The sequence below is a fragment of the Phocoena phocoena genome, chromosome 6 (assembly GCF_963924675.1).
Source record: "Phocoena phocoena chromosome 6, mPhoPho1.1, whole genome shotgun sequence".
In the NCBI taxonomy this organism is placed as follows: Eukaryota; Metazoa; Chordata; class Mammalia; order Artiodactyla; family Phocoenidae; genus Phocoena; species Phocoena phocoena.
The window spans coordinates 102,934,083-102,949,636 of NC_089224.1; the positions used below are offsets into that span (position 1 = coordinate 102,934,083).

General features: G+C 41.6%; 1 protein-coding gene across 1 annotated transcript in view; it reads right to left on the bottom strand.

Annotated features, from left to right (window-relative positions):
- The window catches only part of TTLL11 (tubulin tyrosine ligase like 11), a 244,523-nt gene that overhangs the window by 181,279 nt on the left and 47,690 nt on the right, over positions 1–15,554 (bottom strand). The window contains 2 exon segments of the mRNA XM_065879625.1: positions 7,247–7,380; positions 14,006–14,102. Of these exon segments, the coding sequence (XP_065735697.1) occupies positions 7,247–7,380; positions 14,006–14,102 (231 nt within the window).

Consider the following 15,554-nt stretch of genomic DNA (forward strand, 5'->3'; position numbering starts at 1 on the left):
TACACCAATGGACAGATCATCCAAAATGAAAATAAATAAGGAAACGGAAGCTTTAAATGACACAATAGACCAGATAGATTTAATTGATATTTATAGGACATTCCATCCAGAAACAGCAGATTACATTTTCTTCTCAAGTATGCACGGAACATTCTCCAGGATAGATCACATCTTGGGTCACAAATCAAGCCTCAGTAAATTTAAGAAAATTGAAATCATATCAAGCATCTTTTCTAACCACAATGCTTTGAGATTAGAAATGAATTACAGGGAGAAAAACGTAAAAAACACAAACACATGGAAGCTAAACAATACATTACTAAATAACCAAGAGATCACTGAAGAAATCAAAGAGGAAATCAAAAAACACCTGTAGACAAATGACAAAGAAAACACGACAATCCAAAACCTATGGGATGCAGCAAAAGCAGTTCTAAGAGGGAAGTTTATAGCTATACAAGCCTACCTCAAGAAACAAGAAAAATCTCAAATAAACAGCCTAACCTTACACCTAAAGGAACTAGAGAAAGAAGAACAAACAGAACCCAAAGTTAGCAGAAAGAAAGAAATCATAAAGATCAGAGCAGAAATAAATGAAATAGAAACAAAGAAAACAATAGGAAAGATCAATAAAACTAAAAGCTGGTTCTTTGAGAAGATAAACAAAATTGATAAACCTTTAGCCAGACTCATCAAGAAAAAGAGGGAGAGGACTCAAATCAATAAAATTAGAAATGAAAAAGGAAAAGTTACAACAGACACCACAGAAATACAAAGCATCCTAAGAGATTACTGCAAGCAACTGTATGTCAATAAAATGGACAACCTGGAAGAAATGGACAAATTCTTAGAAAGGTATAACCTTCCAAGACTGATCCAGGAAGAAATAGAAAATATGAACAGACCAATCACAAGTAATGAAATTGAAACTGTGACTAAAAATCTTCCAACAAACAAAAGTCCAGGACCAGATGGCTTCAAACATTGGTGAATTCTATCAAACATTTAGAGAAGAGCTAACACCCATCCTTCTCAAACTCTTCAAAAAAACTGCAGAGGAAGGAACACTCCCAAACTCATTCTATGAGGCCACCATCACCCTGATACCAAAACCAGACAAAGAAACTACAAAAAAAGAAAATTACAGACCAATATCACTGATGAATACAGATGCAAAAATTCTCAACAAAATACTAGCAAACAGAATCAAATGGCACATTAAAAGGATCATACACCATGATCAAGTGGGATTTATCCCAGGGATGGAATTCTTCAATATACGCAAATCAATCAATATGATACACCATATTAACAAACTGAAGAATAAAACCCATATGATCATCTCAATAGATGCAGAAAAAGCTTTTGACAAAATTCAACACCCGTTTATGATAAAAACTCTCCAGAAAGTGGGCATAGAGGGAAACTACCTAACATAATAAAGGCCATATATGACAAACCCACAGCAAACATCATTCTCAATGGTGGAAAACTGAAAGCATTTCCTGTAAGATCAGGAACAAGGCAAGGATGTCCACTCTCACCACTATTATTCAACATAGCTTTGGAAGTTTTAGCCACAGCACTCAGAGAAGAAAAAGAAATAAAAGGAATACAAATTGGAAAAGAAGTAAAACTGTCACTGTTTGCAGGTGACATGATACTATACACAGAGAATCCTAAAGATGCCACCAGAAAACTGCTAGAGCTAATCAATGAATCTGGTGAAGTTGCAGGATACAAAATTAATGCACAGAAATCTCTTGCATTCCTATACACTAATGATGAAAAATCTGAAAGAGAAATTAAGGAAACACTCACATTTACCATTGTAACAAGAAGAATAAAATACCTAGGAATGAACCTACCTAGGGAGACCAAAGACCTGTATGAAGAAAACTATAAGACACTGATGAAAGAAATCAAAGATGACACCAACAGATGGAGAGATATACCACGTTCTTGGATTGGAAGAATCAATATTGTGAAAATGACTATACTACCCAAAGCAATCTACAGATTCAATGTAATCCCTATCAAGTTACCAATGGCATTTTTTACAGAACTAGAACAAAAATCTTAAAATTTGTATGGAGACACAAAAGACCCTGATTAGACAAAGCAGTCTTGAGGGAAAAAAAAAACAGAGCTGGAGGAATCAGACTCCCTGACTTCAGACTATACTACAAAGCTACAGTAATCAAGACAATATGGTACTGGCACAAAAACAGAAACATAGATCAATGTAACAAGACAGAAAGCCCAGAGATAAACCCACGCACCTATGGTCAACTAATTTATGACAAAGGAGGCAAGGATATACAATGGAGAAAAGACAGCCTCTTCAATAAGTGGTGCTGGGAAAACTGAACAGCTACATGTAAAAGAATGAAATTAGAACACTCCCTAACACCATACACAAAAATAAACTCAAAATGGATTAGAGACCTAAATGTAAGACTGGACACTATAAAACTCTTAGAGGAAAACATAGGGAGAACACTCTTTGACATAAATCACAGCAAGATCTTTTTTGATCCACCTCCTAGAGTAATGGAAATAAAAAGAAAAATAAACAAATGAGACCTAATGAAACTTAAAAGCTTTTGCACAGCAAAGGAAACCATAAACAAGACAAAAAGACAACCCTCAGAATGGGAGAAAATATTTGCAAACGAATCAACAGACAAAGGATTAATCTCCAAAATATATAAACAGCTCATACAGCTCAATATTAAAAAAACAAACAACCCAATGCAAAAATGGGCAGAAGACCTAAATAGACATTTCTCCAAAGAAGACATACAGATGGCCAAGAAGCACATGAAAAGCTGCTCAACATCACTAATTATTAGAGAAATGCAAATCAAAACTACAATGAGGTATCACCTCACACCAGTTAGAATGGGCATCATCAGAAAATCTACAAACAATAAATGCTGGAGAGGGTGTGGAGAAAAGGGAACCCTCTTGCACTGTTGGTGGGAATGTAAATTGATACAGCCACTATAGAGAACAGTATGGAGGTTTCCTAGAAAACTAAAAATAGAATTAGCATAAGATCCAGCAATCCCACTACTGGGCATATACCCAGAGAAAACTATAATTCAAAAAGACACATGCACCCCAACGTTCACTGCAGCACTATTTACAATAGCCAGGTCATGGAAGCAACCTAAATGCCCATGAGCAGATGAATGGATAAAGAAGATGTGGTACATATATACAATGGAATATTACTCAGCCATAAAAAGGAACGAAATTGGGTCATTTGTGGAGACATGGATGGATCTGGAGACTGTCATACAGACTGAAGTTAGTCAGAAAGAGAAAAACAAATATTGTACATTAATGCATATATGTGGAACCTCGAAAAATGGTACAGATGAACCGGTTTGCAGGGCAGAAGTTGAGACACAGATGTAGAGAACAAATGTATGGACACCAAGCGGGGAAAGCGGTGGGGGCGCGGGGGTGGTGGTGTGATGAATTGGGCGATTGGGATTGACATGTATACACTGATGTGTATAAAATGGATGACTAATAAGGACCTGCTGTATAAAAAAATAAATAAAATAAAATTCAAAAAACATAAAAGTAAATAAATAAATTCACAAGGCAGATCAAAAGACTATAATGGCCAAGACAACTTTGAAAAAGGAGTACAAAGTTGGAGGACTTCCACTACATGATTTCAAGACTCCTTATAAAGCTGTAATAACAAAGACAGTGAGGTATTGGCATAAAGATTGACAAATATACCAACAGAATAGAGAATTCAGAAATACACCCAACACATGTCTGAGCAACTGTTTTCAACATAAGTGCAAAGGCAATGGGGGGAAAGGTTAGTATTCTCATCAAACATTTCTGAAGCTATCTGATATCTCATGTAAAACAAAGAAACAAGAAAAAGTGAATCCATACCTCACATTATATTAAAAAACTAACTCAAAACAAATCATAGACCTAGACTTAAAACTATAAACTTGGAGATGAAAACATAAGAGAACATCTTTGTGAACTTGGGTTAGGTAAAGATTCCTGATATATGACACCAAAAGCATGATCCATATAAGAACAAATCAATTAACTGATCCATCAGAATTTAGAACTTGCTCTTCAAAAGATACTGTTGAAAGGATGAAAAGACAAGGCACAAACTGGGAGAAAATATTTGCAGTTGGTATATCTGATGAATACTTGTGTTCAAAATATATAAAGAACTCTCAAAACTCAACAATAAAAATAACTCAATTTTTTAAATGGGTGAAAGATGTGAATAGACATTTCATCAAAGAATATATTTGGATGGCAAATAAGCACGTAAACAGATGCTCAACACCATTTTTTAAAAATAAATTTATTTATTTATTTTTGGCTGCATTGGGTCTCCGTTACTGTGTGTGGGCTTTCTCTAGTTGCAGCGAGCAGGGGTTACTCTTCGTTGCAGTGCGCGGGCTTCTCACTGTGGCAGCTTCTCTTGTTGCGGAGCACGGGCTCTAGGCATGCTGGCTTCAGTAGCTGTGCCACGCAGGCTTCAGTAGTTGTGGTGCACAGGCTTAGTTGCTCCGCGGCATGTGGGATCTTCCCGGCCCAGGGCTCGAACCCGAGTCCCCTGCAGTGGCAGGCGGATTCTCAACCACTGCGCCACCAGGGAAGCCCAACATCATTAATAATTAGGAAAATACAAATTAAAGCCAATGAGAAACCACCACACACCTGTCAGAATGGCTAAAATTAAAAAGCCTGACTGTTACCAAGAGTCGGCATGGATGTGGAAGAACTAAAATGGTCATAGTTGCTGATGGGAATACAAAATGGCACAACCCACTTTGGAAAACGATTGGTACTTTCTTTAAAATTAAATGGACACCTACTATATGATCCAGACATTCTATTCCTATGCATTTACTCAAGAGAAATGAAAACATATGTTCACACAAAGACTTATACATGAACGTTCATATTATCTTTATTTGTAACAGCTAAACACTGGAATCAATCCAAATGTCCAGCAGCAATTGACGGTATAAGCAAACTGTGGTAAATACATTTAATGGAACACTCCTTAGTAATAAGAAGGAATGAATTATTTAAGAAACAATACGGATGAATCTCAAAACATGTTGAGTGAAAGAAGCCAGACCCCTCCCACCCCCAACACACGCAGAAAAGTATCTGCTGTATGATTCCGTTTATATAAAATTCTAGAAAGTGCAAACTAATCTTGACTGAAAACACATCCACGGTTGCCTGGCAGTGGAAGGTAGAGGGCAGGGAGGAGAGGGACAAAAGGATTATAAATGAACGTGAGGAAACACTGCAGGTGATGGATATGTCCATTATCTTCATTGTGATGATGCTTTTATGGGTTTTTATACATATATCAAAACATAGCAAGCTGCAAAGTTTAAATATTTGCAGTTTAACTGTACCTTAGTTAAAGCTGTTTTAAAAAAAAAATTATGAGACAAATAAGCTATCTGCATAGTCTCAAAATATCTCCCCATAAGATACTTAATGATTACAAAGGGAAAAGTAGTAACTTTATAGTCGAGAAATCTAGCAGATACTACCTTAACTAAGGGATCAATATTAACATCACCAGGATTAAGACATCTTGACATCATGTTTCTCTCCTGATATGCTGCACTGAGAAGGTCACAGCATCACCTTTTGTGGTATTCTACCAAAAATGTGTAATCTGAATTTAATCATGAGAAAAATCAGACAGAACCAAGTTGAGTGACACTCTTAAGGAAATAACGGGTCAGTACTCTTCAAAAGAATCAAGGTCATGAAAGACAAAGGCAGACTGAGGAACTGTTACGGCTCAGAGGAGACCAAATAAGGAGAAATAAAAACTAAAGGCAATGAGGGAATAGGGGGTGGATGCTGTACCAGAAAAAGGTCATTAGTAGGACAACAGGAAAAATGCAAACAAGGTGTGTAGATTATTTAGTAAGACTATATCAATGTTAATTTCCCAGTTTCAGTAATTATACAAGATGTTAATGTTAGGAGAAGCTAGATGAAGGGTGTATGACCTGCATATGAAGAGTCATGGCAGCTTTATTTATAATATCCTCAAACTGGAAATAACCCAGCTGCCCATCCATTGGTGAATGGATAAATAAGTTGGGGTATATTCATAATGGAACACTATCCAGCAATAAAAATACAAACTACTGACACAACAAACATGGATGGAGCTCAGAAACATAATTCTCAAAAAAAAAAAAAAAGACTCAAGAGAGTACATACTGTATGATTCCATTTATATGAATTTCCTGAACAGGCAGAACTAATCTATAATGAGAATGCAGATCAGCAGTTGCCTGGGCTGGGGGTTGTGAGGCATGATGGCAAAAAGGCACAGAGGAACTTCTGGGGATGATAGCAATGCTCTTCTCACTTATCTGATTTTGAAGACACAGTTGGTATCTATCTCATTTAAGCTCAGTCTTGCAGAATACTTAAATAAAGAGTTGTAGAAATGGGACAGAAAGTTACTCCACGTAGCGACAGTGGCGTGAGCAAAACCACAGAAGTGGGAGATTGATATAGGGACCAGCCGATCGTTTTTTTTAATTAACTGTGCACATAATTTGCATACAACAAAATGCACCCGTTTCAAGTCGAAAATTCGAAGAATTTTAAGAAATGTATACAGTCCCATGTGACCACCATTCCATAGAGAGCTTCCTTTTCAAAATTACCACTTCAAGCTGTTTTTGTTTACTGTTTGGATATGGAATGAGTCATTTGAAAATTGATTCTGGAACAAATTTAAAGCAGGACACTTAGAAGGTTTCAGACCTACTCAGTGGTCTCGAATGAGAGCCCAACCTCCCACGTTTCATGCCACGAGACGGCAGGGAGACCACACTTCTGGGATTCACCCAAACAGCCCCAATCCACGTGTGGACTCAACGCTCTGCTCCAGGTCTGACTCCCCGGCTCTGCAGACGCCCTGACCCCATGATCTAGCTCCTGACACCATCCTCAGGCCTGTCTCCTGGTGTCAGGACCCACTTCTTCAGTTTACCTGCCTGTCATCCTACCCGTTCAACTCTGCAAGCTGCCTCGATCGCGGCAACACCTGCTGTGTCCTGTTAAGGCACCCCCTACACCAGTCTCAGCTTCCTGGGGACCCCCTGCCCCAGCTCCCAGCACAAAGGACCCAGGACCAAGCTGCAACCATCATAGAGTTCAAGGGTCATGGGGACGGAGTGCCACCTACCTGAGCCACAAAGAGCTGGAACTCGTCAGGCAGAATCCATGAGCGGGGGTAGAAGTTGTACTCCTCAGGAAAGAGATTCTGCATGATTCTTACTGCTCTGCTCAGAGTAATTTTACGCACCATCTCCGTCATGCCTGGGGAGAAGAGAAGTTGTGAGGTTTTAACAACAGTGGGCAACTAGCGATAAAACAGCCATAATTGGGGACTTTTAAAACCACCCACCCGACATATTCACTTTTTCAGACAGGATTTTAAAAAAAGGTCTGAGTGGTTCCCCACAGCAGTGATTCATGGCTTGGAAAGACCTAGCAAATTAATGAAAAACTTGAGGGAATAGATGGATATTTTTTCCTCATAAAAATGAAGCATCAATTTAAAAGAATGAGTTTCCACCTAGTTTCTTATTCCACTCTTTGTCAGCCCCCTAGATAACAAATAAAGAGAAGAATTTATATCTTGCACTTAAAACTTAATATCCGCTCTAATTCTGGGCCACCACGCATACCTCTGGGATTCCTTCCATCTTATACCCTGGAGAATATTAACTAGTGGACTCTGGTTACATTATGAGAAGCTTAATTACATTGCTTTGTTTTAATCTTTCATGAGTATTAAAGGCATAAAACAGAAAAATACACACCTTTCAGCAGAACATCTGTCTCCTTGAAATAAGGACACGAAGTGGAGAGGTTAGCACAGTGTAATTTATAGTTTAAGGGGAAAAAATGGAATCTGTAGGAGTTCTTCAGTTATGAGTACTGAAATTGACATTGATCATAGCTCATTAATTTGCCCAGAGGGGATGGAAATGTCTCACTTATGAAACATTTTAAAAGAATGGTAGTTTTTTTCCTTGTCACATCTTTAGAAATGCTGACAAGAAAAGAAACGGAGTATATATCTTAGCAAATTTTAGGCAAATAGGTAAAAATTATTTAAAATTTTAGCATGCTTATTTCTTAAGGCAAATATCACTGCTCAAAAAAATGGAGACTAAAAATGGCCTTCACCCTGAAAGGGGCTACACAGTTCCATCAATAACTAGAAATTTGCTAGCAAAGTCATTTTTAATAGAAAGTACAAAGTTCCAAGTCAGCTTGGCAGGTCCAAATTACTGCACTGCAAATGGGCAAAGTCAGAATGCATGAGGTTTGTCTAAACTACGTTCAGGAAGCAAAGGGTGAACACTGAGAATGAAGGCTTTAATAATCTACTTCTTGCTTCCCTCAGCATATTAAAAAGAGCAATAAAAATCTAAAAGATGGCAACTTCAAGATGTCAGTGCCTAGGTTGTTAGCTCTTGTTTAGAAGGAGATAGAGAAGGATTAAATAAGAAATAAAGGAGCTTTAAAGGCACTAATAAACTGTGCTCTAACACGGCTTCTCTGATATTAGAGGAAACTCACTGAGGACACTTTTCTGAACTTCCCAAGAAATCAGTATGAGTCCAGAAAATTAGAGCTATTTCCTTTTATTCCCCCATGAGATTAGAATTTTTGAGTTACAAACACTGGAGCTGAACGCAAAGTACACGAAATTCCAACTTCTTTGGAAATGTTTTAGTTGTATTTCACATTTTAGTTATAGTATTAAACTAAAAACCTGCTTAACTGAGTGCAACACAGCACCTTACAGCAAATACGTGATGCCCCCTGGCCAAACAGTGCTGTGGTATTGTCCGAGTTTTAATGGCGATGTGACAGGAGAAGGTTTGCTTTCAGAAATCCCTCGGCAGGTCAGAAGGACTCACATAACACACACAGGAGTGCTGTGAGTACAGGAGTGTGGTTCGAACGCTCCAGAGAAGCTCTGTGAAAACCAATGTCCAGCAAATGGAGTAAGTATTCATTTGAAATCTGCAATGGCTCCTTTTGCCATGCGGGTCACCAGCCCCCATGCCGGCTAACAGATCTGTTTCTGAGTTTACATCTGCGTCTGTCTCCAGATAGTTCTCTACAAAAACCAGCCAACTTAAGAAGCATCCCTTCAAGCCACTGGCTACTTTTCCCACAGGCTGTAGACGGCTCACCCCGAACCCTGCCTCAATGCCTGTCTCTGGAAGGCAGCAGTGTCAACCTCCCTCAATCCACTTTTACTGACACCTTTGTTCCTCCGCCATCTTTAAGCTGCAGGGGAAAGCATCTCTGAGCCCTCCTGAGCCCCCATGTGGTAGCTGCAAGCATCCCTGCCTCGGGCAGGGGCTGAGAGAGAGATGTGGGCTCTGTCATCTCTCAGTAAGATGCGGACAAGAGTAGCTGCTCCAGAGCATATGCTTCCAGAGTAAATCTGTAAAGAGGGAGGTCACTGTCAGGCCATGCTGACTCCAGACTCTGTCTACCTTCTCCAAGCAGCTGCAGCACGTGACCCCTCCCTGTGACCCCTGCCCGAGGCTCTGGGACCCATTCTGACCTGAGGTAGAAGCTCTAGGTCCAACCATTAGCTCCCCTTTGGGGAGCTTGGACCCTTTCTTTGTAGTCCAGTTAGATAAGGAGGATTTTAATTACTTCTCTGAGGCTCTGTTGCCTGTCCCCAAAGTTTGGTCACCGGTCCTTAGCTCCCGGTGCCTGAGTGGCTGCCTCAGCGATGCCTTTGCCCTGAAGTCTACAGTGTTCCTCCTCTGTTCCCCCTAAGCCTCCCCTGCAAGGGCTGGAGTCCTCGTGTGACTTGAGCCCACTGGCTGGGCTCCTGCTATACTAACAGGTGTTTTTGAGGCTGACTGTCTACCTGCACTTCTCAAGAAGGTCTGTTCCTAGATGTCCCTATTGTGGCCGTTCCCCTGTCGGTTGGGGAAAGCTCCTAACTCAGGCTGCAGCTTCTCACCCAAGAGCTTGCCTCCTGTCACTGCTTCTGGGCCCGGGTTCTTCTGTCTGCCTCACTGGAGTCCCAGGGCCTCGGGTGGTCTCGGCCCATTGGTGTTACACAGGAGTCTGATCCTCAGGCTTGCCCACGCAGGCCTACTTAGCCCAATTTAAGACAAAACAAAACAAATCAAACACACAATCTGAGCTATGCTGGGAGTGCTATTCAATCCAAGTATCATTTATAACAATAATTCTTGGCAAAAACACATTAAAACGACCAAACAGCAAGCAAACATTGATACTTTCAGATCCCGGATACTGCAGTGGCCTCTTAGCTGTTTCCTCTCTCAGCCTTTCCACCCCAAACCCCCCACCTGCACCCCTGCCTCCAATGCATCCCCTCTGGCAGATCTTTCCAAACTGCAGGCTGGGCCACGTCACTCTCTAGCTTAGAAATTTCTCAGTGGCTCCCGGTGAAGTTTGGGCCCCGCCTTTCACCTCTCCACCGCCCTATCAAACTTGACCCTTTCTAACTAGCATGGGTCACATGCCCTTTGCTGAACGAGCAACGTGCAAAGCTTTCCATGCCTTTGCACCCCATCTGCTCCCTTGATTTGCAAGGGGGACAGGCCCATCCATCCCTGGAGGCTCAGTTCACATTCAATCCTCTTTTCCAGGATCTCTTGCCCTGCCTGCCCCCTCAAGCAAATCTGGGTTAGGTCACGTGCCCTTGTTCCAAATTCGCACAGCATCCCTCTGGCATGGCGCTTATTTTGTATTTGACTTCTCTCTTTACGTGCTTTTCTCCTTGTGTTTGTATCCCTAGCCCAGACCACTGCTTGGCAGATGGCTGTCCCCAGAGATCCCTCCCTGGAGCCCCCTCCTCCTCTGACAAAGTCCCCTCCTCAGGGTGGGCTCTCAGGCACCACCCGCCACGTGTTGCCATACATCTCAGGCCCGGAAACTCAGCAAAAAAACTGTTGCTTGCAAAGCTGAGAATTGATGGTTCTGTTGCTTGCAAAGCTGAGAATTGATGGTTCTGGGCTTTCTTAAGGCAAAGACATATCTAAATCAGATTATTTTTAGTGAAAGTCTTAATTCATCAGTTAAGATATAATAACATATCTTGAAGGAAATTGCCCATAGAAAAGTGGCTAAAATCTAACGTGCTGACACGAACAAAATAAATTACTTCCATATGCGTATCCAAAAGTTTTCAGTTTATTCAGCATGTGAAGTGTTTATCCTTGCCTGGCACGTCCACTAGAACTTGCTCTAAGTAATACACAATGCATACAAAATGCATCTTCAGAATAATGGGATACATCACAGACAGAAGATAAGCATGGACACCAACTGGAGCCAAAGGACAGACCATTCTGGAATCACCCCATCACTAAGGATTGTTGTCTTTCACAGGGCAGAGTGTAGCGGCCCTGGCCCACTGCCTACAGGCCTGCTTTGTCATTGGAGCTAATTAATTGCTGTTAGTAAAGTGGAAAATTGTACGTACCTATCACTGGCACATGGAACATGAGATGGGGCAAATGTGCTTCTTTAGAATGAATATTCTTATATCATCTTTAACGAAACTAGCCCTTTGAGTGTATTTTTTTCTGTATTTCTATTTGCGTCCCAAATGTAGAGCTATAGCGACTCCTTCCTTCCTACTCTCGGCCACCAGATGAGGCGTGAGCAAATAGGGAACATGTCAGTGGAGCCTCATTTGATAATTCATGTCTTGGGAACTCTGTCCATATTCAAAGAGTTGTTCTCTTCCAAATTATGTTCTCCCAATAAGTTCTTTTAGTGGCATCAAACGTCATCTTTTATGAGCAGCAAGACAGAGAAAATAATAGCTATCCCTTTAAACTGTGCAAGGACCCTGGCTGCAAGAGTCCTCCTTATTCTCTGACAAAACACTTTCTCCTCTAAGAACCAATCTGACCTTGGGTTAATTTTCTAGCTCTGTTCCCCAGGAAACCAATAAAGGGAGAAAGTTAGCTGTGTGACTAGACAACAAAGCATATGGTTAAAACGATCCCTTATTGTCATCTTGCATAAATACCTGGTAGGGAGCCACAGCTCCAGGCTTTCCTGAGTGTAGTGAATCTTGTAACTTAGCATGACCCTGGTGGGGACCCTGGAAGCTGTGCTGTGGAGGAGCTATGTGAGCTATTGGCTCCTACAGGGTTTCTAAGTCAAGGTAGGCCCACATCCACCAATGTGGATCTTGTCTCTTTGCACCTGAGCTTTCACTTACGGAGCCAAAGACTAGCTCTGGAACCCTTGCCATGACGCCACTGAGAAGAAATGTCTGACACTGACTGACTGGCAAGCTGTGTTTCCTGTCCTGTATCCTTGTAAGTAAAGCTGAGCCAAGTGGCCCATGGTGGTCTGTTTGCTTAGTTGAAAAACCCGCTAGTGGACATGGCATAACTTGCCAATGTATAACGTATGGCTATTGGGTTTTGTGAGAGGTATTTTCTTAAAGATGTGGCATGGAATTCCAAAAAAAAAGAATAAGTTGATCCTCCTCTTAAAAATAAGCATAAATGAAACAACTAGAGAAAACAACTACACTCTGGCTGCAACTACGTAAAAGTGATACATAAACATGGTTAAGGTTTGGGAGAAATTCTAGAAATATTCACCTTGTGGTTTTGTTAAATGAGGGATGGGATTCGTGGTGGTGTGCTTTTTAAAAATTATATATTATTGTATCCTATATGGTTTGTGCCCGTTATGTTAAAACTTCTGAAAATAAGTGGGACCCCTTTGGCTGGGACCATACCCAGATTAACCAAATGTCCCCTTCTCCCTACACATGCCCACTTAACTTAACCAGCCTCTTCACTTAGCCATTCAAAATAATGAATAGTAATCATAGTAGAAGAGGGTGGTAGAGATTAATAGTAAAACGGAAAGGTATATGATAGGGCGGAGGCTGGGAGTGGAGTGAAGGGGCATCTCAGAGTGTTGGCTGGGACACCTAGGTGGCACCGAGCCCCCCTTGCAGTCTCACTAAACAATAGTCTCACTAGACAATGCCTTCAGGTTAAAGGCAGAGGCAGTTCGCAGCTCCTGTTCCCAGTATGGAGACTGGTGTATGTCGATTTTAAAATGGTACCTGCAAATAGGATACTTAAAGAAAATGGAAGCTGCGAACCCCATTTCTGTGATACTGTCCCAGAATTTTAGTACTTCTGTTTTCTGTCTCCCACATATTAAATAGAAATTGAAATGGTCTATTTTATTTTGTTTGTTTATTATTTTAGTGCAACATGCAGCTTTTATTAATGTTAGACTAACTCTGTAGGGGAAACGGTTCATTTTATTACTTTAAGGTCCTGCTTTCTCCTTTCCCTCCAATGGGCATAAAACTAGGGCTGCCTCCGATTTGCCATCAGTAGGTGAGACAGCAGTTATGGAGGGCCTCGGTGTGCCTGGAAGGACTGCAGGAGCCGTGGGAACATCCAGAAGTGTAGGAGGCACGGCCCCTCCCAGGACCTCACGGTCTACCTGGGCAAGCCACACACGTAGATGGATTCAGAGTCCACGTTCACTGAGTCATTGAAATGTTCCAGAAACTATGGTGAGTGCAAATGGACTATTTTTTTTTTTTTTTTTTTGTCTTTTGAGAATATAGTCCCCTCATGACGCTCCCATATTATATCTGAAATCCAAAAGGTGAAAGTCATGTTCTTCTGCCGGTGGAATTAGACCGGAAGAGCCTGTCTTTTTACGTTTTGGAACCTCCAGTCTTAAAACCCTTGGTGAGTTAAGTCCTGATCACCTTGCCTCCCAAGGTCACGGCACTGAGGCAGCGTGTAGGCAGTCATTCCCAATTAAGAGCCCTCCAGTTTGATGTCAAAACACTGTTATGTTTTTGTCGAAGAGCGTACCCTGAGGCTCAGCCCTGGAAACGTTTTTAAATGCCAACAATAACAGTGGATACCTGGAAACTTGTTCACTAGACCGGAGAATATGTCACTGTCGTGAAATGAAACTCCATGCCAGTAGATGTCACAAGGCAAGCGTCGGCCAAATGGGAACTAGAAGAAAGAGGGGAAATGTGATGAATGACGGGAACAAGAAGCGCAGCTCCGGCACCGAGGGTCTCTTCTGTACAAACTCCCAGCAGCCTGGCACACATCACATGATTTAATGCTCATAATAAGCATGTGAAGTTGCTGACCTTCTTTCCCATGTTGCAGGGGAAGAAACAGATTAAGACAGGCTGAGTAACTGTCTCAGGGTCACAACCACTGAGAGGCAGAGTTCTGATTCTGCGTGGCGGGCACTGTACTAGTGACTGTAGAGGCACCCTTTTGTTAGAATCCTCATAACCATCCTAGAAAGCATGATGCGCATTTCACTGATGAGAAAATTGGGGCTGAGAGGGGTAACGTAACATGCCCAAGGCTGCACAGAGCTGGAAATGGGAAAAGTCAAGAACTGAATGCAGGGCTGAATTCCAAACCATACTCCTCTTTAACTGAAGACCACAACATTCAAACCAGTCCCCCCAGAACGAGCTTTCACAATCTCTTTCTATCTCTTTCTCTCTCTTCCTCTGTCTCTTACACACACACACACACACACACACACACACACACACACACACATACATACACACACACAGTCCACAAGGGCAGGATATATTCCCCAGTGCCTAAAACGGTTCCTGGCATTCAACAAAGACTTTTTGAATGAATGAATGAACAAACCAGGAATGGTCCTCTGACTCACGATGAGATAACCAGGTTCTCTCTTCCAGGAATATGGAAATCAGAGATGCCCGGCAGCCTCTGCTGGCCCTTGCACTGGAAGTGATCAAAAGCCAGAGCCGGGCAGCTGTGCTTGGCTGTGTGCACAGCCTGACAGAGAAGCAGAGGCAGCCAGGCTGCTGAGAGAGGAGAAAGGAGCAGGTGCAGAGAGAAAAGCAGAGATGAGGCCATGTGGCCCTGGCAACACAGACTGAGTGGCCTCAGTTCCCAGGGCTTCTAGGTCCTCGGCCCAGACCCTTCCGAGCCCGGCTGTCCCTTCTGTCCTTGGATCCTGTAAGGCAGCCTAATACCCATAGAATGCATCTCCTTTGCACAAACTACAGGGTTTCAGTTACTTGCAACCAGAAAATCCCTCGCTGAGACCAAAGGGCCTGCTCTTTCTACTACATCTTGCTGCCTCTCAACAAGTTCTGCACTTACACAATGTATTTTTAAAATGCGTAACTCAGATGACCCTCCTTAAGGGAAAAGAGTGAGGACACGTTATTTCATATTTAGAACCTGCTTGTTAAAAGTCCAAATGAAGAGAAATGTCAACACATTAAACAAAATCATCCAATTTTCCCGTCCTAAGACTATAGTTAATCAGAATTTTTATCTGCTCCAAGTTGAGAGGGCTAAGTTCCAGTGAGAGAACACAGCATTACCAATGAAATGGTGGTGACTCAATGCTTTCCAACGATTCCAAATTAAAATGAAGGCAAACAGGCTCAAGGC